General features: G+C 37.4%; 1 protein-coding gene across 1 annotated transcript in view; it reads left to right on the top strand.

The window, feature by feature from the left end:
- LOC109087914 (voltage-dependent T-type calcium channel subunit alpha-1I-like) overlaps positions 1 to 27,438 on the top strand; it is a 175,744-nt gene that overhangs the window by 23,288 nt on the left and 125,018 nt on the right. Inside the window, 1 exon segment of the mRNA XM_042725491.1 lies at positions 14,871 to 15,126. Within this exon segment, the coding sequence (XP_042581425.1) occupies positions 14,888 to 15,126 (239 nt within the window). The 5' untranslated portion in view covers positions 14,871 to 14,887.

Genomic DNA, 27,438 nt, shown 5'->3' with positions numbered 1-27,438 from the left:
ATGAAGCAACTGGATATCATTCATTTTCAGTGAGAATCAGTGATTTCTGACCAAAAAAGTTGATCAGAGCTTGGGATGCATGGATATTCAAATTCTTAATTAAGTAATGTTATGGCCAAGAACAGATAAATAGCTGGTGTTTATATTCTGTATATGGTATTGTTTAAATAAATTAAAAATACAACACTAAAACCTAAAATCAATTTTCAGGGCTACAACTGAAGTTAGGCATCTCAACATTGAAATGTCAGGTGTGAAAAATAGATATTAATTTTGAGATTTGCTAAAGATATTGTGTGTCTGTGTGTGTGTGTGTGTTTCTTTCTTTTCTTTTTTTTAAGATTAACTTTTAAGTGAGTGTTAGATTGTGGAATGGACTGAATCCACAAGACTTTTAAAATCCAATCAGATTTTAAAACACTGGGCATCATACACTCAACCAGGATCACACATTACCAGTTTTTTGAAGTTTCTAACACAAGAAACTCATGCAGAAACATGTGCCTTTCTGCTAGATGTATGACATTGGTATCTAATAGGTACAATAAGGTCTATATGTTGTGCATTCTTACCAACAGTACAGAGACTCAGCAACCTCCAGCAATCAAACCTTTGCAGGGAGTTTGATTGACGGGTGATCTGAGCATCTGAGTAATGCTGAATCTGCCATTTTTGTCTGTCAAACAAACCAGACGGGAGAGTAGATTAACGTCAGTGGACTTGAACTTTGAACATGGTGTGTACTGCAGTCTTTCCTTGGATGAAACAGGATTCCTTCTGATGTTCATTCATGTTTATTTCATTCTATAACTAGTAAAGAGGAAGAGAAGATTGGTTCACATGCCGCTTGAACTGAGGCACTACAGTGATCTGTAACGACACATTAAAGAGCCTCAAAATGGTATTTATTGTTTGAACTTCTTAAAAAATGACAAAATCTGAAAGCTGAGACTTTGTTTCATACCAACCTGCTCTGTCTTGTCTGTCGGCATGTTGTCAGTTTTCTCTATGTTCAATGATGTATTTTTCACTGCGTAAGAACATGATGTGTGGCATGAGAGCATCATGGCTTGTCGCATATAGCAACGGTAACGAAGGGGGGCAGGTCTTTCTGAAGAGTCATTTAAATCATGTTTGAGGTTGTTTGAGCATTCAGAAGTCTCAGCATCTGGCTGAACCAATAGTGTAAGCAGAGCTCAAAATGGACACTCACCAAACACCAGATATGAGTAACAAGTGTAAATGGCTAATATGAAATATTTATTGCCAGTTGTAAGTGAGCTACAAAGATAATTTTGAATCCTATACATAAGTCTGGAGCATGACTGCCTGTTTTGAATGAACAGTGGCAGACAGGAAAAGTGTTTGGGAAAGCAGATTGAAAACAAGCTGCTAATGGTTTAGAAATTACACACTTCACCTTTAAGGAATGAGGAAGGCGTATGAATGTGTAGCGCTGTCTTACTAATTCAAAAGTTATTAATATGAAGTGGTTTCAGGATGACTTTGTAATAAAATGAGCTTATAAATTTGATCTGTCTGACCTACTGAATCAGTCATTCGTAGAGGAACAAAAATCAAGGTTATAAGAAACTGCATTCCTGAGCACATTGTCTATTCTTGTTGTAGAGCTCTATGCTTTCAGTAAATAAAATAAGATGTGTGAGAAAGTCTGATTTGCTGTATGCAAGCCAGGAAACGCATGCATTATGAGTGATTTTGTTATAAAATCACGTGACTGAAAAGTGCTGCCTGTGGTTTATTCACTCACCGCTGCATCCAGGAATGTACCTGTCAGCGGATCTGTTTATTGTCCCTTTTCTTTCATTCCTACATCTGAGCTACTTAGAGCTTGATTTCGTCTTGATGCAATGCATCTTCTTGTCTGTGCGAAAAAACAAAACAAAAAAATGTTTCAGTACATTTATCAAAACAAAATGCAATTCTTTCTCCTTTACTCATCAAATGATTTCCTGCAAAATCGTCTTAACCAAATCTTGCACTTTCCTTGCACTTCTGAACGAGTCTGTTGCACAGATATACCCATGCAGATCAAGATAAATCCAAGTTAAATTTCAGACCACGCCAACAATGTCCCATTTTTTTCTTTATGAACCGTTTCATTAAATCATGTCCTACCGATATTGACTGTCCCCTAAATAGTTCTAGCTGCACCAATTGCTGTAACTGTAAACCTAACAATACATAACTCTGCTATTTCCCGCTGTGAGTTTGCTGGTCTTACGATCTTGTCCACTCCAATCACCTGCAGATTTCTTCCCACGGGCCGCACCAACACCTGGTTGCCATGGCAACACCCTCCTAATTGGCTGACTGGACTGGACACAGTGTGATTGCTGTTGCAGTGTTTCTATCTTTTTTATTACCTTTGAGGAATCAGCTTTCTTAAAAGTCAGGAATGATTTACCAATCAGTGCGGTGATGTGTGAGTGCTCATATTTAAGTGTCACTGGATGTGTGTTTATTAGGTGATATGTGAAGGAATGGCTTCCTCATCATCTCTCTCTTTATCCAGAGAGCTTAAGGGACTGACAGCACCCAGTGGAAGGCAGCCATTCTTTGCCGCCACAAAAGAGAGCATGAGCAGGGAACAAAGAAGGTCTTTGTGTCCCTTTCCCACCCTCTTGCCTTCACCCCCTCCTTCCCTCCCTTTCTGTCTTTAGCAGTCTCTCTTTTTCCTCTGCAGAGGCCATTGTGCTGTGGAGCAGCCGTGTCAGGAGTCACAAGCACTGAGCTTGTTCACTCTTTTATTATTTCATTTAGCTTTTCACCTGAGAGTCTGCCAGCACATAGGCCTGTTTAAGCAGAACTTGGTGTATATATACACTCAAGATATTTATTTTAAATGTGTATGATCAAAACTTGACATTTTCTTTTCTTTAGAAGTGTTTCTTCAACTAAGGGCACTTTTGTGCTGATGTAGTTTTAGAAATACCCTTAAAGCACTTTTCAAACTTGCTAGTTTATTTCATTTGTTTGCTGTCAAAGTGTCCTATCAAAGTTTTTCCTCCCTGAACTGTGGGGAATAAATCTTGCACCACCATAACATTTCTTGGAATAAAAAAAAACGTTTTCTTTTTTTGATAAAGCAAATTTCATAGATAGCATTTCTTGTAGTCTTAATACACACAATTCAGTAGTATTTTCATACTTTTACAGAATTGGAGATTAACTGTTGCTTGATTGAAAATGACTCACAATAGATTTATTCTGTTCTCATGTGTAACTTTTTTCTTAGTTTCTTCAAGTCACGTCTCATTTTATGTCAGACTTGTTCTTCACTGTCAGTGTTGTATCCTTGGTAACCAAGTGTGCTAATGTTTAGTAACTTTATTAGTGTCAAAATGTTGGTTGTTGTTGAAAAATGTGTGGTGGCCTTATGTGTGTGCGCTTTGAGTGTGCATGAGTGCACCGTCTCTAGGAGAGCATGCGAGTGCTGAATGGTTTAAATGCTGGCAAGTCTTAAAAAGAAATGCAAATTATAAACTTTAGTGACGATGCGACACTGCCTCGATTGTGCAAGTGACGATTCCTGTGTCAACTGTGCTCGTTTACAGTGCAGACGCGATGTGGTGATTTGAAGCCATTTATGCATTTTGAGAGGTAAAGAGAGAGCGTGTGGTGATTCACTCACGTTGTTTGTGAAATTACGTCTCATAGAAAGTTTTAAAATTACTTTGTAAGTTATTTAATAAAGATCTATGAATTGTACATCACCTTCAGATAGGCGATGTTAGCAATAATAAGATTACTTGCTTGACAGAAAGCTTTGCAAGGTTTTCACAACAAAACCCGCCCAATTGCTACCCAAAACTAGCCCCAACTAACTGCGTTTCGAGGGGTCCCCCCAGTAAAAATCATGTTCCAGGGCTAAAATACATGTTATTGGGGTCGCCTCACCCCGCGGACATGAAAAACAACCCTCGGCAACAGTGATAAAGTAGCCCAATTCCACGGGAAAACCGCGGACTTGGCAACACTGTAGTAATGTCTACAACGGACACAAGCGCTGTCATGGCGTGACCACAACAGCTTGACGTTGTCTAATTTGGCACAGTCTCCCCGCTATAGTAGTAAGGCTTTCCTCTGTGTGTATATATCCTTACAAGTACTATTTTAGTTGTATTATTTGTGTCACCTTTAAAAATTGCTCTTGAGAAATTTTATGCTTATTGTCCCCCCCAACTGTTAGACGAAATTAACATCCCTGAAGGATTATAATTATTTTACCTGCGCCGTTCAAACTTCCCAAAGCGATTATCGGCCTATAGCGATCAGTAGCCAATCAATCGGAGCATCCCTAGCTTTCACACTATTCATATACAGTAGTGGTGGGCAGAGCGAGGCTTCATGAAACACTGAAATAGTCGAAGCAAATGTGCCGAGGCTTCGAAACAATTCGACACCCGTCTCTACGGTGATTGTGTTGTGACATCTGTCTGACAACTGAATGAACTCTTTGTGAATATGTTATTTTGGTCATGAAAAAATTTACATTAATAAAAGATATCAAGCCATACGCATGGCATTTTTTACATATAAAGATTTTTATTTAAATATATAAATTGTTCTGTTGCATTAACTCCACTTTTATACTTTGTGAGAGTTAGGTTAAGACAGATGCACAAATATGTGGTTTGTTCCCGACCTTGTCAATAAAAAGCAGATTCGGGTCTCGAAACAATTGTGAAACGCCCACGTCAGCCATCCCTAATATATAGTGGGTATAGAAAAGACCCCCCCCCCCCCCCTTAAAATAATAAGCTCTTTTCTATTTTTGATCATCAATTTTTTTTTTTTTTACTTTTTCTTTTTCATTTTATATAGTTTTTTATATTCTAAGATTGTAAATTTGAGTCTGGCAAAAGAGTTAAACAATACAAATCTAATTGTAAGTAGCCTTTATAAAAAAAGATTTCGTTTAAATCCATTTTTTTTTAAACCCATGGGACATAAACATTCCAGTAGTCGAAGAACGGCCTATAACCACAGCCAGTCAACAGCGTTCCATTTACAGAATAGAAAGGAAAGAGAGAAAATCTTGTTTTCCTTCTCTGGACCTTCCTTTCATCTCCCCCTTTGCATGTGTGCTTGTCTTTTCTGCATGGCACCATACTTCATCTTTCAGTCCTGTCCTTTTCACGAGAGAATGCTTAGTTTCCAAATCCTTATTCAAAGCCAGTTTTACAGCACTGGAGGAGAGGAGCAAATCGCTGACACAGCACAGCGATAGAGAGACGACAGGAAGTGAAGAAGGAAGGAGAGGAAAGTATGGGTAGGGAGAATGTGCAGAGTCAGGTAGAAGAGATGATGATAATGACGTGGATGTAAATATATTAATGTAAGAGATTAGAGGTGGGAAGCAGAGTATGTGAGTGAAGTGAAGGCAATTTCCTATCCTCGCAAGTAATCAGCAATCAGATCTCATCCGGGTTTTCCATTTCCTGCTTTTCACTTGCTGCACACTCACAAGTGAAAAAATCCAACTCATCTGCTTCATACCAAATTTTCATAGTTTTATATGATTAAAATATGGGTACAAAATGTAGTTTATTCAAACATGGAAATCCTTTCATCATTTACTCGCTTCATGCTTTTCCAAACTTTCTGTGGAACACAATTTTTTTTATTTTGGACCCTGTTGGATTTCATTGTGTGGATAAAAACCATGGACAGAGAGATTATAAACAACACGAGTGAGAAAATTATGCCAGGAAATGTTTATTTATTTAATTATTTTGTGTGTGTGTGTGTGTGTCTTTAATAGAAATTGTTCTTGCACAGTTTCCATAAATGGAGATATATAACCTGTTTGACGTTGATTTTCACAATGAATTTCCACCAAGCTTTTGGTAACACTTAACTAACACTGACAATGAGCAATACAGTTTTTATATGTTCATTTTGTTGCATCTCTGTTAACAATGTGTTCAGCATTCTTTTTGTTGTGCAGTTGCATTATGGACACTTAGCAGGTGTTACGCTTGTGATAGAGCACATCGGAGCGATTAAAGCAAAGAGAAAACACAGACTTAAAAAAAAAAAAACACTCTTCGCTCCAGGCAAAATACTGCAGCTCTCCTCTCCACACCGCTTACTGTGGGAGAAAGATGCTGAACATGTTGGAGGAGAAAAGACAGGGAAGCCAGAATGGATTGATTTTGCTCTAAATGTGGAAGGATGGTTAATTGAGAATGAGAGGAAGGGAGATGTGAAAGGAAAAGAGCATTTAGAGTTGGGAAGAAGGGAGGGAAAATGTGAAGTGCCACACGTGAGTCACACAAGCAGTCAGAAGCTTCTCTCCTGCAACAGAACAGCACGTGCGAGCGTGTCTTCCGCAGTCACCCCCCTTTCTGTAAAGTACACACATATCCTCTTCTCTCGCTGCCTGACTATATGCATGTTTATGTAAATCAGATCATTAGGAAGATGCAGTGTATTCTCCTGGGGTAGGGGCATATAGAAGATGAGTGAAGGAAATAATTTTCAACCATTTTTTTAGCTGTTGTAGGAAGTTTGAGCTGTGTAAACACTGCTGTACTAACCTGCTACAGCACACTTTACATCAGGTTTTGATTCATTCCAGTGACCTGAAACTTTTGAATCTGTTCACTTAAAAGTTTTGTTCAGATTCAAATTTTAAGCCAGTAGGTGGAGATGCATTCATGGTATTCCAAATCCAAATGTGTTAAATATGAATGTAAGTCAATGACAACGATTTGTTCTCTTTTTTAAAGAAAAAAGCAAATTTGTTCACGAACTAAACACCAATGTACACACTTCAATCTATTTCTGTCTGTGTGAGTCTGGCATCCAATTACTTTGGCAGTTCCTGACTTTGACATTAAGCTGCTTCGTGATGTGGACTGTTTAGGTTTTTGTACTGAGGGAGAACTCTGGCACATTGTGTTCTCTGCAGCTAAAAGTGCTTTAAAAATTCCTTTAAATCGTCGTTCACCCTCTCACTTTTCTCTTCCTTCCCTATGTTCCTCCTTCTTTCTCTCTCAAAAGCCTAGACAGTCTATTGAAATGAGTCAACTGAAAGCTCATTTTCCATCCTTTGATTCTTTCCCTCTCATTTGCACTGTCGTCTTCTCTCGGCTTCTTCTTTTTTTCACGCGTAAGAACTGATGCACATATGCTAGTGCGGAGGCATAAAAGCATACTCTCTGGCTGTCTGGCCATATAACACTCTAAACATGCATTGTCTATGGTTTTTGCATCAGGTTTTCTTCAAAACAGATTGCTGACACACATGCAGTCTTTGTCATGACAGATGCCAGGCTCATATTCAACATCGTCATCTTTAATGTCACATAGAGTTTTGTGTAACAGCTGCTGAAATTTCCTTTGGTAAATTCGTTCTTATAGCTGCTTTCTAATTCAAAGCAAATGATATTCTACTGTTGTTTTTTTTTTCCCTATGGATGTTTGTATTAAGTTTGTATATTGTTGTTACTCTGAATAGTTCAAGCTTATCCGGCTGTCTGGCAGAAGTGCAAAAACATGCACAGATAATCTTAAAAGTCTGTATGAAATGGAAGTTCATCATATCTATGTTCTAAATACATGTTATTGATTTTATCATGAATGATTCACCCATGCACATGTTTCATTAAAATTATATATTAATTTAGCTCATAATTTTAACCAAAATGTCATAACTTCTCTCAGGTGATGAATGCCAGACTTCTCCAATCATGTAGTCTGCTTAACATTTTCGCCCATTTATTATAATCAAATGCAAGTTTGCATTCAGATCTGCCAACAACTGATGAATTGAGTCCTGCCCTGCTTTTTTGCTTTTCATGGCAGCCCACTGAATTGAATGAGCCATGCCTCCGCTGGGCCCCATTTAAACAAGTCTGTCTCTTTCGGTATTATCTAGTAAATTCACATTAACACTCTTGGACTTTTTTTCAACTCCTGTTCTCTGAATGGTGAGCTGTCTGATGCTAATGCCCCTGAAAAAATGTTGTGCATGCCTGGCATAGCAATGCAACTGATATGCCTAATGCTGCAAAATGGATTGTGGTAACAAATCGCTGATCCACTGGTATCTATTCTCCGGAGCCCCGATGTCACTTAGTTCATTACAGGGGCCATCTCTGAGGAAATGGGGAGGGAGAGGACAGGAACGGTGAGAGACTGTTTGAGAGAGGTCTAGTGTGATATGGGCACAGAGTGAGAAAGGACAGGATTTGACTTGTAGAACAATCACACTCGAGATCCGACTCGAGATTCTTGAGAACCAGAGGCATCTTTGATATTTGTAAAGATGCCGCAGGCATATTTGTTTCATGAAATATGGCCTAATAAGCCAACATTTGCTGATGGTGGCCTGCGACTGCTGTCTCTTGCATTGGGTTTGGGTGAAATATGATTGACGTTGTAATTATCAGGGTTGAAGAAAGCTTAGCGTGCCTGTGTTTGTGCTCAGGGCTCGACTCCCTACTGGGCTCTAACTGCAGACGGAGAATATAACATAAATTGATGTAACACTGTAATTCTACCAAGAATTTCTGACAGACTTTTCTGGCACCCTGTGATGGCACTAGCATCTCTGCTGCTTTCATGCATTGATAATCAAAAGTGTGCAATGTTCAGTGCCCAATCATGGTGAATGCTTGTTACTTCTGCAAACACACTAAGCAGAGAATGTAGCATAATCTAAAGCAGAATGACAGGAAGACCAGAGCCAAAATTTGCTCACTCTCCAGCAGTCAGCGCTGCATTTCCATTTCACTTGAGTTATTTGGGTCCAAAAACTAATGTAACATTAACTATCAAAGCCAATGTATGTAGATTTGCTCTTATTTTATTCTGTCTCTCCGTCTCTCAATGACATTATCAAGCAATGTGGTGAAAGGTGTGATGCTTTGCAGTATATAAAAGTAGCAGTTATCCTTTAAAAAAAAATGCTGAAAATGACAGTTAACATATGATGCCGGCCAATTTAATCTGCCTTAGTACACGGCCAGAGATAAAATGACAGAGCAAGTCTTATTGCGATGCAAATTTTGAAGCTCCAAATTGAATTGTAAGGCAGCCAACAACGTCACAATAGCAGTTTTGAGCATGTGAAAATCTAAGACTGGCCAAACGTAGCTGTCAACACAGTCAGGTACTGACTTACCTCTTAATCATAATAAAGCAGCAATTACATTTCAGAAAGTACCCATTATTTTACCATTTTATGCACTTTGCTATTGTAATTAATTGTACAGTATTTTCACACGTGTGTATGGGTCTGGCAAACTGCTTGTACTGTTCATTTGTTAAGGACAAGATGGCCAGGAATGCAAAGCAGGCCTTTGTGTGATATCCATGTAATAACAACAATCACACAATTATAATGATATCATTGGGTCTCATTACCATGCACACACACACGTGTGTAAAACCGTTTTCATTCAGAATTCATGACGTATTCATGTTTGTATGTGTGTATTTGTACGGTATGTATGTATGTGTTAAATATAAATTATGTTATAATTCTACAAAAAACATTATAATGTAATTCCGACTGAAAATATTTAATATGATATTTTTCTGAATATTATGTCATGTTATTTATAATATAGGCCATGTTCACACAGCAGAAGAATAGGGTTGTCAGTCCTGTATTTGAGTCATTAATACAGTTGATTAATACAGGGATTGACATCAACAATCTATAGCCAAATTCACACACATAAATTCTCAGGACTCACAAATGCATTTATACTGTACATGTCGTTAATACAGTGTGTGTGTGTGTGGTATATATATATATATATATATATATATATATATATATATATATATATATATATATATATATATATATATATATATATATATATAACACACACACACACATATATATCTATATATATATATACACACACATATATTTATATTACATGTTTCCCACCAAATTACCTTTTATTATTTATGCAAAGCATGCTTTCTTTCTCTCAAGTACAGACAGACGTGCATAGAAACTTGTTGGCATCTCTGCCCAGTGATTGACTTCCCACAGACCTGCCGCACCACAGCACATTTCAGAAGCATCCCAGTAGCGGCTCACCACACTGCTTTGCTAAAGATAGGTGCCTAGTCTTTTTTTAATGGATGCCGTGTCCCAGTCGCACAGTTCAAATGCAAAATAAACACCATGTGCAGACTAAAACACAGCTACAAATGTTTTATCCTTGTCACTCATAACTGAACTTTTAAGTATATTAACTGTATGTAGGCTACAGCACAACAGAGCAGGACATGGCAATAGACACAACAATAAACACAAATAAACCAGACAAAACATAACAATTTAGCCAACTTAACCATGACAGAACCCCAAAAATCAAGAAAAAAATTATAATAAAAGAAATCAAGAAAAATAATGTGGGATAGGCACATCTCGTGGTCTGGGCGAATCTAGTTGCTCTTTTTCTGAAATGCTCCTGGTGTGAGTTGGCATCATAATGCACTGCAGACATGTGCAGTTTAAACAAGAGGTGATATGTGACAGGAACGCATCCTTAGTGCAGATTTAAGCGCATCCAGACAGAGCAAAGATTTGGCAGTAAAGAAAGATGGAAATATATCACAAACACAAACTCTTTCATGACCTAGAAAATGATAAAAATGTGTTCTCATCTCGTGCAGCAGAGGCAGAAGTGGTTCAGTGAAAACGCTGCATCTGTAACTGCATGAGAGGATAACTGGTTATTTTATTAAGCTGATATTAGTGAATTAACAGCTTACTGGTGTGCATGTGAATGTGCTCATTGTTTAATAGCTTTCCAAAATCAGTTCTTGAAAATCACTGACAGTTAAATTGTTGAAAGAAAGAATCGCTGTTATATAGAAGAGAAATTCAGACATGAGAGGCAAATAAAGAGATGGAGGAAGCCAGTCAGACGCTGCAGCCTTGTTGTAGCTTTTGCTATGTAAGTGCTATCTAGGGAGAACAGTGATAAAAAAGGCACATGCACCCTGGTCTGAAAGGATTTAAAGAGCTTTTAGTATATGTGTGTGTGTTTTTTTTCTGATGAAAATATCAAAAGGCTTTAATGTGTTTGGCCATTTCGCTCAAGCTACAGCTTTTACTTTCTCTTTCTTGCTCACACCCTCTCTCACCCCATCCTCTTTTTTTTTGCAATCTCTCTTTCTCACCGTTGCCTGCTAAACTTGGGGTGTTAGTGATGGCACTGACCTTGGTCAAACATGTTATGATGTGTATGGGTTCAGCATACAAAAGCATCTATATATTGCACCTGAGTTTCAGACATAGACCACTATTCAACAGAGATGCAATATATACCAGACGATATAAGATTATGTATAGAATGTTTAATTTCTATTTTTATTATACACATACCTTGAATTTATAATTAAATAAACAATTTTTAAATTAAGTTTATTTATAAATGTATAAAATATTTATAAATTAATATTAAATAAACAAGTAAAATGTACATTATAAATGAATATATATATATCAGTGAATAGGAATATTCATTAATATGCATTATATCATGTGTGTTTCATTACATTTTTTTTTTTATTATTTTGTAAAGCACAAGAATATTCCTTAATTTGTTTGTCCAGTTTTAAATGGGGAAAAAAGTTTAAAAGAACATCTCAGATGTTCAATGTTGTTTGAATCCCAATGTTTTTTTAATATTACAGTTATTAGATACAGGTACAGTGACATAGTATTTTATGACCTTAATGTGAAAATAATTATTGTAATAATTAGTATAAGCCATGAGTCTCTATTTTGGCATACTATTCTATTTTTGTTTTGCTAACAATATTACAGAGTAATATTTTATTCCCACATGACCATTTGTAAAGGTTTAATTGTAAGGTAAATGTGTGCTTAAGTCAAAGGTGTTTTAACTTGAAGCTGATTTAAACAGAAGCATCAGCACGAGCTCTCAGGGGCTTCCTGCAGCTCTTAGCGTTGAATGTGAAAGTGTGTCTATTCTCCCATTAGGAGTGCTAATGTGTTTTAGCGTTAACACACAAGAGAGAGGCTTACCACAGCGCTCTCCCTGCGAGAGTGAGACGAAAGGGAGGCAAGAGCGAGACGAAAGGGAGGCAAGAGCAGGAGAGGAAAGAGATTAAGACACTATGAAACTTTTGAGGAAATGATGAGAAACTCAAAATGAAGCAAATTATCAGAGTGAGATTTGACAGTAAGAATTAATGCGAAATAGACAGAGTTTTTCAACAGCAAAAATAGTACACTGCAGTTCCATTGTTATCTGCTCATATCCTTTCTCCTTTCTCACATTGGCTGCAGTTGAATTTCTTCTGTTTAGCTGTATCTACAGTCATAATGGCTGCAAATAGAGGCTTTTTAGATGTTGGCACCTCAGCATCTACTCAGGGAGAGGGGAAAAAAGGGAGGAACTGTAAATTAGATTCAGCTCATCACCACAGCAACACAGACAGTAGGTAGATTTTGTGTTCCAGGACAAAAGGAAAGTGGCTTGTTAGATTTAATTGAAGTGAGCAGGGCTAATGGAACCTCATGGAGTACTGCAGGACTTCACTGAGAATCGCAGTCAGGTGAGGGATGCGACTGATGCTGCAGAAACTCCTCCACGCTTACGTCTCCTGTTTTATGAGTCACTGTGTGCACTGAGTGAATGAACGGCGATGTAGCACAATATGCTGCTGCATTCATTACAGATTTGGAGTTGTTTTTATTCCAGTCCTCATGAAAGCGGAGCAGATGATAGAGCGGCTCAGCGCTGGCACATGAACATGGCACCAGCACAATATGAGCAAATCGAAAGTTATCTGTTTGTGTGTAGTTGGTATTTTACTATATCAGTAGGCTTCTAGAAGTAAAATTCCTAATTTTCTCCATTGAGTTAGGTTTTAAGCAATAATGTATGAATCCTTCAAGACAGATATTTAATATGCTTTGAGATTTAAAAATTAGTTTGCTTCTGCAGATGTCAAGCCAAATACATTTTTACTTTCATTTAGAATAAAATGTATTTATTAGCATAACTTTTGGAACCCCATTTTTATTATTTTTTTCATATTGTTCAATATTAATATTTGTCACAGTATTCGTTTTATTCATTTAATGTGGAGGGAATTGTTTTCCACATGTTTTTCAGACCTAAAGAATGCATGTGAACATAACCTGTGGAGTTTACATGTAAACAAACAAGTTAAGCTACATTTTAATGTGAAGTGCAAGTACACTCAGTTTTAAAGTTGCTACAGATTTTATCTGATTCTGATTTTTTTTTATTATTAATCATGTCTTTCTATAGTCATACATGGCCATAACATGTACACCTTACATAGAATATAAACATACACATTACAGCTATTGCACACTGGTACTGCCATACTGTTGTTGTTATTGTATGTGCTACATAATTAAACTGTGTAATACAAAAAAACAAAAAAACAAAAAAAACACCTCTGCTTAACAATATAAATAAGAAAATGTGACTTATTACTCACTTAATAGTCACTAGTACTGGTCTAAAAGGTTTTTCAGCAACATTGGTAGAGGTAGAAGACAACAACAGAAGATATAAAAAGTGAGGGGAAAATCCTTATAATTCACTATGATTTATGAGCGCTCCTTACATTCTTGCTTTTTAAGGCATTGAAAAGTCAGATAGGAGCAATTGCTAAATGGGATTAGACTATTAGAAGAGGCTTGTTTATGAGTTTGGATGCTGGATCTAGCAGTCTTGGGGTGTATGCATGGACCAAATACAATGTAGATTTTTTATTTATTTATTTTTTTGTCTGGTGTGGTTTTCTTTCACACTGCCCTTTTTGCAAGTGAACCAGAAATTGTAAATAAAACCACACGTGTGCTAAGGTCATCCATTCATTGGACAGAAATTCTCAAGCGTACCAGAGTTCATTTGGAACCAGACCGAGACCACCTCTTCAGCTGGGTCTCGGTGCGTTTGTTTAGTCCGCACCTGAGTGCGATTGCTGTATTCACACCTGCCCAAAAGAGCCGCACCGGGGGGGAACAAACTTGAGTTCAATTCAGTGTAACCAAACAAGACAGGTGTGAATACACCCTTGGCGTTGGCTTTCTGTACACAATGATATCTCCTCAAGTGGTAGAAAAGGTTTGTTGTGTTTCCCATCTTCGTTTGCATGTCGCCTACACATTCTACAATAAACATTATTCCGGTCTGCGTTCAGTTTTTAAAATCCAAGGCATTTTCATATTACAGAATTTGTGACTTCTGTTCATGCAACAGTGCTGTGGATATTTTTTTTTCTTCTTCTATTAATACCGTTTTATCACCCAGCCCTGGCTGCAACTAAATACGCAGAAAATAATTTGAGATTGACTAACTTTACTCCGAAAAAAAAAAAAAAAAAAAAAAAAAAAAAAAAAAAAATATATATATATATATATATATATATATATATATATATATATATATATATATACACACACACACACACACACACACACACACACACACACACACACACACACACACACACACACACATATATATATAATAAAGACGTCTATATATATATATATATAAATGTGTACATATTGAATGTCACTGATTAAGTCAACAAGCTTACTTACATTACTTACATTGGTAATAATGCTAGAATTCATCAGTGAACTTCTTGTGTGACTTCAGCAGTGCTGTTCAATACTGTGCTGTACCTGTCACAGTGATATAGTTCAGAGGAGCAGTTTCTGTTATTAGTTTTTTATATCCCTTTTTTAGTGAAAATAAATATTATTTATTATAATGGGTCTTTTTTTGAAATCTGTATAGAGAAGAAAAAACTTTATAATACTAACGCATCTTTTTCTTTTCTTTTTTCAGGCTACCGCTCCGTCGCCATGACGACCGAGGAGTGTCCCATGCCACTTGGCATGAGCAAGGTGGGGGCGGGGCTGTGTGAGGACTTTGGCCCCTCTCAGGGGGATGACATCATCGAGGAGGTGGGGCCGTGCGATGATGCGGGCAGTGACCTCAGCACTTTGGTCGTGCCGTTTCCTGAGTTGGCGCCAGTGGTTTTCTTCTGCCTCAAGCAGACCACCTGCCCACGCAGCTGGTGCATTCGCATGGTGTCGAGCCCATATCCTTTATTAGCCGGCATTCAGGGAGTTGTGAGTAGAGCGTGACTTCTAACAATGGCTATTGTGCCTGGGTTGACTTGGAGGAAAGGTATCTAATTGACACAATAGCCAGTTGACTTAATCCAGCTTCCTACTGCTGTTTAGTCAGCAAGGCAGTGATTAAGTGCTGTGATATCGCAGTGACAAGCTGATCTAAACACACTGCTAGTGACAGCTTGACGTAAGCGGCTTGGCGATGGCATGTCGTTGACAACCACGAGACTTTCACGAGTTGTCACCAGTGACAGTGACATTCAATTACAATGTCAACATGTGAAAATCCAACTGCAAAGTCAAGACACATACAGTATGAATTTGTAGAGTTAAATAATGAATTATCATGTTAAAATATTAAAGAACAACTTGAATCACATAGGTAAGGGTTTAAAGTGCATCGATAATGTATTCTTGGCACAGTTTGCAAAGCAGGACTGAGTTTTCTCGTTTGAAGTTTGAAAGTTGATTTTTGTCTTCCCTTTTTGTGCATTTCTGCCAGCTAGCCATGGCTGCCTTGGGGACTCAGACTCCTTTGGAAAGTGTCTTAAATCGAATTTCATGTCTCTGCATTGGTTTGGCTGACACTCTCATTTGGCTGGGTTCAGTGAAAACCTTTTATACACGATAGGCACAGGTCTTCTCCCCACAGAGGCCCAAATCTCCCATTGCTTGAACAGCCACAGGGCGCTAATCAGCACCGCTCACTGTTACCGCAAAGACGAGCACATTCGAACACTGTTGTCTCCAGCTGCTAGCCGGATAGTGAAATCTGCAAACAGAGGCACTTTCTGAGAAGACATTAGCACTCACACATCTCTACACAGCTTGCCAAATTTATTTCAATGCCTTAATGGGATGTCTCAGTAACTTGTTATGATTTTATTACATGTAGGTAGCGGGGGAGGGGGAGAGAGATGGATGAAGTGATCCTTTGATGACTTTATTAATGGTCAAAAGTGTGCTGAGATTAATTTTACATGCTTTTAAGAACAGAGAACAATCGAGCTGTGAATATGCAATGCTGTAGAGGCAGAAACACATTTCACACTTCTTGGAAACCAGGGGCTTATTGATATCATATCAGAAATATTGAAATTAAACTGGAGTACTCTTTATCAAGCCCATGGGGCAATTTGCTAATTATTTAGTAATAAGAAAGATTAGATAAGGGAGGAAAAAGAGGAAATTATCCCCCCCACTCTTTTCCCTGCATATTTAATATGTTGGCAAAATGAATCATTATCGTTTTAATAGTTTAGCACATTAACTATGAACTAGCAATACGAAAGTTTGGATTTAAAAGGTTTTAAAAGTTCACTGTAAAATTTAAAATAACTTTTCTATTTTAATATTTCAAAATGGAGTACATTCATTTAATGCATCCTTTCTGAACAACAGTATTAATTTATATAATAATAATAATAATAATAATAAAATATGACTAGCCCCAAAGTTGGATGGTACTGAATGGTATTGTATTTTCGTGTCAATGCAAATTAAGTTACAAATGCGTTTTTAATGCCCCCCCCCCACCACACACACACACACAAAATACGATTTTAAAAAAGGTATATTCAAGTTTATTTATAATATATAATATATAATCCCATGGCTTTAAACTGCCCAATTTGCAGAGTCACCAGTGTGTGTCTGTGTATGCATTTATAAAATAACATTTGCCAGTCTTAGACCAAGCATTCTGTCGATTTCTGGAGAGGCCCATGAATCAGGAACAAAACATTCAGTCACCTTCAATTGGCTCATTGTAATGCCCCTAGACATCAGTCCCCTCTCTTCAGCACACCAAGTATGGCAATGGCCGTCATCACATACAGTGCCCTAATGGAATAATAATATTCCAAACCTTTGACTCCCAGTATGAGAGGGAAAATTAGAATCTGTCAGCACTTCCAAAACCATTTAGTATCGGTTTTCAATCTATGTCCTCATTCCTTCTTTAAGTCTACCTCATTTGGAGGCCATTGTCAATGAAATCTATGGACTCAGATGCCTCTGTTTTTCATCTTTGTTCTTTATACAAAAGGTCTTGGCTGTAGATGGTATGATAGGATGATGAAATAATTGCTAGTTTTAATGTATAGTATTTGAACAGTGGCATGATTGCTTCAGGATGTCGCTCTCTTGATTGCCAAGAGCCTTGATTTCTCTCTCTCTGTAATAAAGGTGTAGCTAATAGACCTCGATCCCTCCTCACACATCACTTTGTCTGTGCCAGACTGTCTAATTCAGCCCCTGTGTGTCCCAAAGAGGGTTCGGGAACATGAGGTTAATACTAATCTCCAGTCCTGACTTGTCTGTGCTGCTATGACAGCTCATCACACAGGCAAGACTGATGCTCGTTCACCTTCTCAACCTGCCTCTGCCTCATGTTTCTGAATCCTCTTTTAACTCTTTCTCTCTCCCCATAGGCTTTTTCAGAAGCTGAAGGATCTTAAAGGGGTAGTACATGCCAATAATGAAAATTCTGTCTTTATTTAGCTTTTTGATGTCCCAGACATTTTCAGAAATATAAATCTTTGCTATACGGCAGTTGTTCAGCATGACCAGAATCCAAATCAGTATGAGAAAGAGCTTTATTGCCAAGTGTGTTTACACACACAAGGAATTTGTTTTGGTGTCAGGAGCTTCCAGTACAGAAAGTACACAATATAGTGCAGACATACATACAATTTAAGGTAATAAAAACACTAATAATGAAGAGAATAGACAATGAATTATAAATAACAATATAGTAATAAAATATAGAGAAAAATAAAATATCCTTGGACACAACTGTAAATGTGAATATGTGCTATTTAAAGATGTAAAGTTTTGATAAGTTATATACACATGTGCAGTCCTGAGATGTGTTATGTGTGGTTCAGGTGGGATATGGCCTGCGGGAAAAATTTTTGCTGTTTATGTATGTTGTGGTGCTCAGTGCTCTGTAGCGCTGGCCAGAAGGCAACAGTTCAAATAGGAAGTGTGCTGGCCTGGGTGTGAGGGGTCCAGAGTGATTTTACGAGCCCTTTTCCTCACTCTGGAGGTTTAAAGTTCTTGAAGGGTGGGCAGGGGGGCACCAATAATCCTCTCAGCAGTCCTGACTGTCCGCTGTAGTCTTCTGATGTCTGATTTGTCAGCTAAGTCAGACCAAACAGTTACAGATGAACACAAGATAGACTCAATGACGGCTGAGTAGAACTGTGTGGGCAGATTCTATGGCAGGTTGAACTTTCTCAGCTGGCAAAGGAAATATAGCCTCTGCTGGGCCTTTTTGAGTCAATTTGATTGTCCCACTTCAGGTCCTGAGAAATGGTGGCGCCCAGGAACCTGAATGACTCCACTACAGTGGAGTGGGGGGAGTGCAGGGGGGTTTCTCCTAAAGTCCACTATCATCTCCATTGTTTTGAGCGTGTTCGGCTCCAGGTTTTTAAGACTGCACCAGACAGCCAGCTCTTTAACCTCCTGTCTGAATGCAGACTTGTCTCTGTCCTTGATGAGGCCGATGACTGTAGTGTCTTCAAACTTAGTCAAACTTCAGGAGCTTGACAGAGGGGTCTTTAGAGGTGCAGTCATTTGTGTACAGGGAGAAGAGAAGTGGGGAAAGAACGCATCCCTGGGGGGCGCCAGTACTGATAGTGAGGGTCCTGGATGTGAGATTCCCCAACCTCAGCTGCTGCCTGTCTGTCAGGAAGCTGGTGATCCACTGACAGATTGGGGAGGGCACGGACAGCTGGGTCAGTTTTTCTGAGAGAAGATCAGGCATGATGGTATTGAAGCCCAAGCTGAAATCCACAAATAAGATCCTTGCATAATTCCCAGGTCTGGTGTTACAGAATGTAATGCAGTCCCATGTTGATTGCATCATCCACAGACCTGTGTGCTTTGTACGCAAACTGAAGAGGATCCAGCAACGGTCCAGTGATGTACAAAGGCTATGTGCTCAAAAATAAGACTAAAATTGCTCCACATGACTTGTGTACTATATTTTAAGTATTTTTAAGTTATGCAATAGGTTTTTGAGAGTGAGAGATTGAAATTGAAGTCATTATACCATTAAAAAGTTTGAGGTTGGTAAGAAGTTTTTGAAGGTTTTCGAAAGAAGGCTGTTATGCTCACAAAGGCTGCATTTATTTGATCAAAAATATAGTAAAACCCATAATATTCTGAATTATTTTTACAATTTAAAAATAACTGATTATTTTTTTTAATTTTTTTTTTAATGTTGTTTTTTTTTGTTTTGAAATGATGTATTTTAGTAATATTTTTTAAATTTTTTTGTGATTATTCAGAAATCATTCTAAGTTGCTGATTTTCTGCTCAAGAAACATTTCTTGCTATTATTAATACAGAAAACAGTTGTGCTGCTCAGCATTTTTGTGGAAACTGTGAGCATTATATATATATATATATATATATATATATATATATTCTTTATATATATATAAGAGATTTATATATACAGAGTATATATTTAGGATTCTTTAATGAATAGAAAGTTTAATGAAAAGTTTTGCAAACAGTTTTGTATAAAGTCTATTAAGTCTACTAAGTCTATCACTTTAATGGATGAAATAAAGTATTAATTTCGTTCTAAAAAAATATTTTACTGACCTCAAACTTTTAAAGAGTAGTAAAATAATTCAAAGATTTCTATTTTGTGTCCTGCATAAGAAATGTCTGGGATGAGAAATGTGAATATATATCATTTTCTGAATGTTTTTCTCCCAATTTTTGGGAGAACTGTCCCTTTATGACCAGTCAGCCTCATTTCTGTTAAGGCCTTTCTTTCTCTTTTTTCCCTTCCTCCATCACCTCTGTCTCTTACCTCACCAGACACTCAATAAGAACTCTCTGGTGTGTGATTTATGTCACAGCATGTTAAAGTAATTACTGAGGACTACCATCTCACACTGTCTATCGTTCTCCCTCTGCTTCAACGCCATTTGCGTGTGTGAATCTGATACTGTGCAGTAAATCCAGGCCGACCGCAGATCAGTCCAGATTTCTCTGATAATGGAGCTTTAGAGTCAGTATATGTTGAGTGATTGCATGGTACTTCAGATCAGATGGACTTTGGGCAGTACAGCTCTGCTCGTACATCTGACCTGCACTCTTAAACATAAAGGTGCTTCAAAAGGTTCTTCAAGCGATGCCACCGCTTTAGTTCCAGAACTAATTGTACAGTACTAAAGTACTGGGATGATTTTGCACAAAATATGTTGAAAGAACAGAAAGGAGGACTAAGATTCTCCAACGACAACTGGCAGTGCTACATTTGCTACAAGTGCCTGCACTTCAGGGTCCGTCCATCCATCGCTATTCTCCATACCTGCGAAATAAGTTGACACAATGTTTATAGTATGTTTACACTGCTTTTTAAATCATGACGGGTGAGAGCGTTTTCGTACGCATTTGTGCAATCAATGTATACTTATGTCAGGGGTAGTACCAGTTGTGCTGGTTAGACCCTGCTCTGGAGTAGGAGCTAATTTGGTACTTGAAAAAGAGAGTCCGGTACTAAAATTGTACCCAGTTCCGGCGGTGCGAAAACGCCAAAAAGTGGGTATTTCCACAATTAGTTCTGGTACTATGAAAAGGTTCCTGCGGTATGAAAGGCGCTATAGAAGAACCATTTTTGGTTCCACAAAGAACCATTCAGTCAAAGGTTCTTTAAAGAACCATCTCTTTCTTACCTTTTCATAATCTGAAGAACCTTCTTTCGCCACAAAGAACCTTTTGTCAAACAGAAAGTTTCTTCAGATGTTAAAGGTTCTTTATGGAACCATTTAGACAAAAAGGTTATTCTATGGCATCATAAAGTGCAGAAATCTAACAGAACAGTGAACCTATTATCTCAGAAAAAAAGTTAAACCAAAAATGAATGTTGTTCCAAACTTGTATGACTTTGTTTTCTCTATGGAACACAAAATATATTTTTATATAATTGCAATGAATGGGAAAAGCTTTCAAGTTTCAAAAAGGACTATAAAAGTAGTCGACACAACTTGTGACTCTTATGTGATTTTTATGATGCCTCAGACACCATTCTTTGTAATTACATGGAAAAGAGAAGCAAGAAGCTTCTTTGAAATGTCTTTTGTGTTTCAAAGAAGAAAGTAAGTCATTCAGGTTTGGAATAACACAAAGGTGTGTACATGATGACAATCTTCATTTTTGTGTGAAATATCCATTTAACAGAGGCGATTTGACCTTTTTAAGTGAGTTTTTTTTTTATTTTATAAAAGATGCCGCTTTCAGGCAAATATGCTAAATCTCATCTCAAGTTTTGGATTAGAGTTCAAAAAATGAGTGCTTTATCTTCATCGACGTCACTAAAATGCTGTTGCTCATATTCATCTCCTGTCTAAGAAACAGATGGTGTTGTAAAATTTTATCTGATACAGTTAAGGTGTCTGACAACTGAGGTGTGTTGGAGTAACAGCCGTGTGGGTGATGTACATGAAACACAGCAAATGACAGAGATTTAGGTGTATATTTTTAATTTCACAGACATTTCTCAGACCATTTGAAGTGAAAGTTTTTCAGGTGTTCTTTTTTGTTGGTGGAGCTAGAAAGTGTTTTATGCGCTTGTTTCTGGAGGTGTTGGGATGTGCAATCTGCCCTCTCTGAGCTCAAATCGGAGATTCTAAATGGTGTTCTGTGCTAAAAAATGTCTTTTGTGCTGTAGACATTGACCCACAGTTCATACTTTCTGAAAATGGATTTGTCTTCAACACAAATAGACACACAAACAATAGTAGTAGATTAGCTTCCTGGTCCATCTGTGACTGCTTTAAAAGCTTTCAAGACTGTGGTCTCAGGGCACTGTGTTGAACAGCCGTTTGAACAAATAGTTTTTTTCCGCCAAACAGCACCTCTAAACACTTGCACACTGTCATGAACTGCATGGTGACATGAAGGTAGGATCCAAATGCAGTAGTTTATTGAAGGGATAATCCACAAACGTAATCCAAAGGGAGGCAAAGGTGATACTCAAATAGCCAATCCAAAACAATGATGGAGTAACGATAGAGTTAAGATTAACTTTAAATGAGAATTAAATGTTAAAAAAGATTATTTAAAAAGGGGTAAATGAGTATGAACAAATATCCAATGTCAGTAAACTTAAAAATCTCTAATTGTGGTTAATAACCGATATGATTCCAATGTATCTTGCATTGCTAGACTTTTAGATTTTTCTGTTTCAATTCAAAACAGAATGTTTTGATGTTAGGATTGAGAGAAATAAACAAGTTTAGTTTTAGCATGGCCTGTTCAACAGCATTTGTTGTTTTTTAGATTTTTGATCAACATGGGGAGCTGGAATGGTGGTGTCCCCAACAGGTAACAGTTACTAGCTAGACTTTCTTGGTCTTTGTCAACCAACACAAACCAATCTGTCTTTGTCTCTGTAAAAGCGATAGAACCAACCTGAACCAGCACAAACATTCCTGCAGGTCTAAGCTATTTTTTAAGTAGGGTATTCTAGCTTGCCTTTATGAAAATTGATTTTTTTTTTTTTTTTTTTTTTTTTTTACAGAAACCAATTGTCCACATTTTTATCTTGGCACAGAATTTGTGAGTGTAAGCAAATATGTGATTTGAATACTTGATCTTGAACTTGTGCAAATAAAAAATTTAATAAAAAATGTAACTAGTGCCAGTAGTGGATTTTGCCTTTCCTGTATTTTGGCGAAAAGGCTATTTTGATGGAAAATTGCTTTTAATTAATTTGGAATTATAATAATTAGTGTCAACAAATATGATTTTGAATACTTGACTATATAATACTTGACAATTTAGCTTGACAATAAGCCATTTTAACATTATTAAAAATACATACTGAGTGACTGATGCGATCTTCGCCATGAATTACACTGGTTTGGTCGCATAGAGTATCAATGTTTTTCGGTTCTGAGGCAAAATATTTGTCACTTCTTATGGCTATCAAGTACTCACAAAATAATATTCAAACTCACATTAAACCCTTTTAACATTACATAAAGCACATGATCAGTACCTACGATTATCATTGTCATAGTTTGTATGTTCTTGTTCCAGCCGTGACATTGCAGAAAGAGAAACTGTATCTAAAGTTGAATCACCTGTTGCTCCTTGTGTATCACCGTTGTGGCTAGTTAGGAAAAAATCTCTAATTAACATGGAAAAGATACATTTTATCTCATGTCATGGCATTGCGTCGTGTCGTGTCTGGTTAGGACACAGTGTAAAGCTTTAAGAGGAATTATGCTGCTGTTCTCTGAAAAGATAGGGAAAAAAGGGTTTCTTGCAGTTAATGTTATTTTCTAGTTTCACATTGGAGTGTATCAGGTCAGCTGGCATTTACCTCGGCCTCATTTGCGTTTTATCTCAAATACAAATAACATTTCCATTAAACTTATTGTGGCCTGCCTCTGACTCAGATAATAAGTGTGGAAAAAAGACAGTGAATGCAGTCTGCTTTGCTGTGTGTGTGTGTGTGTGTGTGTGTGTGTGTGTGTGTGTGTGTGTGTGTGTGTGTGTGTGTGTGTGTGTGTGTGTGTGTGTGTGTGTCTAAAGGAGGTCATGACTGCTGTCTGTTAAGACTCTGTCAATAAACAGGTAGGAGGACCGCTGAGTCTCTAACTGTGCTGTTGGCAGGGGCTGTTATAGGCTGTGCCCAGAACAGCATGAAGCAGTGACAGATAGAGGAAGGAGAATGAACAGCAGACAGAGGCAAATGGAAGGGAAGAGGCTGTGTGAAGAGAAGGAGTTAGAGTACAGTATTTACTACCAGAGGAAAAGCATGAGGAGAGATGAACAATGTCTGTGTTTGCCCTACTCAGTGACTTTTCACCTCCAGTGGAGCCAAACCACCAATCTGCTCATCACACACAGATAGAGAGAGATAGAAGGAGTAAGAGAACAATCAGTGAACCATGGGAGTTGGCTGAAATGGCAGTGCTTTGTCACTGTCAAAGCAACTGGACCAGACCTCCTCCTGCGCTACAGTAATAGTGCTGACGCAACACCGGGCACATGTACAGTATGCGCAGATATACATGCAGTTATGGAGTTATTCATTCAAGTGTACATGATATATTTTTTTTTAATGGTCAACATTTATTTATTTATTTAAAGCAGCGTCATGTTATTTTCTTCAAATATATAGCTAATTAGGTAACACTTTCTATAAAGCCAATATTTATAACACATTACAAGGGTATTCTTAAAGGGTTATTTCACCCAAAAATGAAAATTAGGCTGCGTTTTACTCACCCCCAAGGCATCCTAGGTGTATATTACTTTCTTCTTTCAGACTAGTTATATTAAAAATCTAAAAGTCTTTGATCTTTCAAGCTCTATCACTTCAGCCAGCGGGTGTTGCATTGCTTCAGTCCAAAAGAAGTTAAATAAAAAGCGCCCTTCCATAAAAAAAGTGTATCACACGGCTCCGGGGGGTGAACAAAGGCCTTCTGTAGTGAATCGATGCGTATTTTTAAGAAAAATATCCATATACAAAATGTAATAATCACTTTAATCTAGCTTGCGCCAACAGTTGTATACAGAAGAAGTTCCGGGAGCATGATGTCAGCGTTGCACATGCGCTGGTGAGTCTCGTGAAAACCAATGTTTGTTTACAGGATCAAAAGAAGCAAAGTTTCCTTACTTTAGCAAAGGAAAATCAGTCTCCTCTTGGCTTATATCGAAATACTCTGACATTCTTCTTTAAAAATTCTTGTTTTGTACTTCTAATTAGTGACCGTTGTTTTTTTTTTTTTTTATCTCTCTGCTGCATTTCCGCGTGCGTCACTTCTGAGCGGCGCATGCGCAAAGCCGATCTCCATACGTCACCGCCCGGAACTGCTTCCGTTTACAACAGTGAGGGCAAGCTAGATTCAAATGATTATTATGTTTTGAATATGGATATTTTTCTTACAAAAACACACGGATTCACTACAGAAGGCCTTTGTTCAAAAAACAATAAAAATAGTATGGGTTAGGGTTAAACTAATATTTTATTTAATCTCACAAATAATCACAAGAAAAATTATAATACATTATAAAACTTACTTATCTGTGGTTATAGCTTTTATGAGTATTATTTATAAAACGCAATAAACACCATGTTAAATCCACTTAATTTATAATTGATTATAAATCTCATTATGAGTCTCATATCTTGACATTATTTATTTAAGATCTGTACAGTATCTTACTACCTTACTGATATTACAATAAATGTAGTTAAAATCAAATGTGACATATTACACATTCATCTGATCAGATATCTGTTCTTATGGCTGTTTAAAAAAAAAATATTATTATTGTTGTTGTTATTATTTATAAGTAGTCTTTGTCTTCTTTAAGTAAAATAATAAGTTAACAATAGCAAGATATGAGACTTTTAATGCATTATAACTATGGGAAATATAATCATGTTGTAAGTAAAATGGATGTATTGTGCTCATTGTGTATTCTAAATCATCATAACCTTAAAAGCTATAAAAAATAACAGTCAGTTTATCAGTTAAAGCCAGTTCATTGTTGATTCAGTGTTGTCATCATCCAGCTCAGTTCAGTTCTCTTCCAATAGTGTCTGTGCAGTCAAGTCCCCAATTAAAGGCGACAGTGGCAAGGAACCAAAACTCCATCAGTGACAGAAATGGAAAAAAAAAAAAAAAAAAAAAAAAAAAGAAAAAAAAAAAACTTGGGAGAAACCAGTCTCAGTCCATCTTCGCAGGGGATCTGTCTCTAGGGTTCGTCTAGTTGACATGGTCTCCGCTGACATTCATGGCTGTAGAGGTCGTCTCTAGGTGCTGATCCACCATCTGGACTGGATACGGACTGGATCCAGGTGACCGCAGTGACCATCTGATCTGGATACGGACTGGATCTGGGTGGCTACAGTGACCTCGGAATAAGAATTAAACAGACTATTATTAGCATAGATGCCATTCTTCTTACAATGTAACAAGTACAGCGGGTGTTATGGGAAGTGTTCTCAGTTCTGGTTGACCTAATTAATGGAGCCTAACAATACTTTAATGGATTTTAATTAGGGATGCTCATTTCGGTTAAAACTGTCACTTGTTATCCAAATATTAACTGTTAACTGATAAGATTTGAATATTTAGTTAATATTAAATAAATAATAGAGTGGACAAAATAATGTGTATAAATGCTGTGCAGCATATTCTGGAGCACAGCCTGTTCCGCAACAGAAAACACCAGTTTCTGCAGCGTTGAGCATTGTAGTCAATCATAGACATATCTGATGATTTCATGAACGCAATGGCCTATCAGAGGTGTTTAGGATAGAATCCCCTCACCACTCATAAAGCAGAAGTTTTGTTCAGTGTTTCTGAGTTGTGCACACTCGTGAATCCTCTCATTAGAACAAACAAAATGTACACACAATGTAAATAAGAATTTAATTGTGCAGTAGTGTAGAGCTTCATTGAATATAACAGAGATTTGTGAGATCACGAAGAACTAAGATGAGTGACAGCTTTTTAATGATTATAAGTGGGAGCGCTTGGATTCACTCTCTGAAAACCATTTATCCAATATTGCCTTTTGCCATTGTGTTGCCTTTATTACTTCAGTTAAGTTAAAGTGGAGCAGTTGCTTGCACAGCGAAATACTGTATCTCTGTAGGCATGTGGTTGCACGTATCTACACACTCCCACGAGTTAACAAATGTGTATTGAATATTGTTCTTTAACAATACAGCAAACTTTTTTTTTTTTTTTTAATTTAAAAACGGTCAATATGGACATCCCTAATATGAATGATAGAAATGTGATAGTGTGTTATGTGTATGCCAGGTTACAGAGATGGGTCTTTAATCTAGATTTAAACTGACAGGTTAATATGATCATACTTCCTGCTTCTAAGAACTATAGCTGCTGCATTCTGGACCAGCTTGAGTTTGTTTATTAAATGTGCAGAGCAACCACCCAGTAAAGCATTACAATAATCTATGAACACATGAATTAACTTTTCTGCATTTGACATTGAAAGCACAGGTCGTAATTTTGATATATTTTTAAGATAGAAAAATGCAGTTGTACAAATGCTAGAAACATGACTTTCAAAGGAAAGGTTGCTATCAAATAGCACACCTAGATTCCTAACTGTTGATGAAGAATTGACAGCACAGCCATCAAGTGTTAGACAGTGCTCTAGATCAGTTTTTATCAGAGTTTTAAGAAAGTTTTAAGCCATGGTACATGCGCTGCTATGATAAATGCGCTGCTGCCCCGCGACCCCCCCCCCCACCTCACCTC

The sequence above is a fragment of the Cyprinus carpio genome, chromosome A3, assembly GCF_018340385.1.
Source record: "Cyprinus carpio isolate SPL01 chromosome A3, ASM1834038v1, whole genome shotgun sequence".
In the NCBI taxonomy this organism is placed as follows: Eukaryota; Metazoa; Chordata; class Actinopteri; order Cypriniformes; family Cyprinidae; genus Cyprinus; species Cyprinus carpio.
This window is presented reverse-complemented; position numbering and strand designations above follow the sequence as displayed.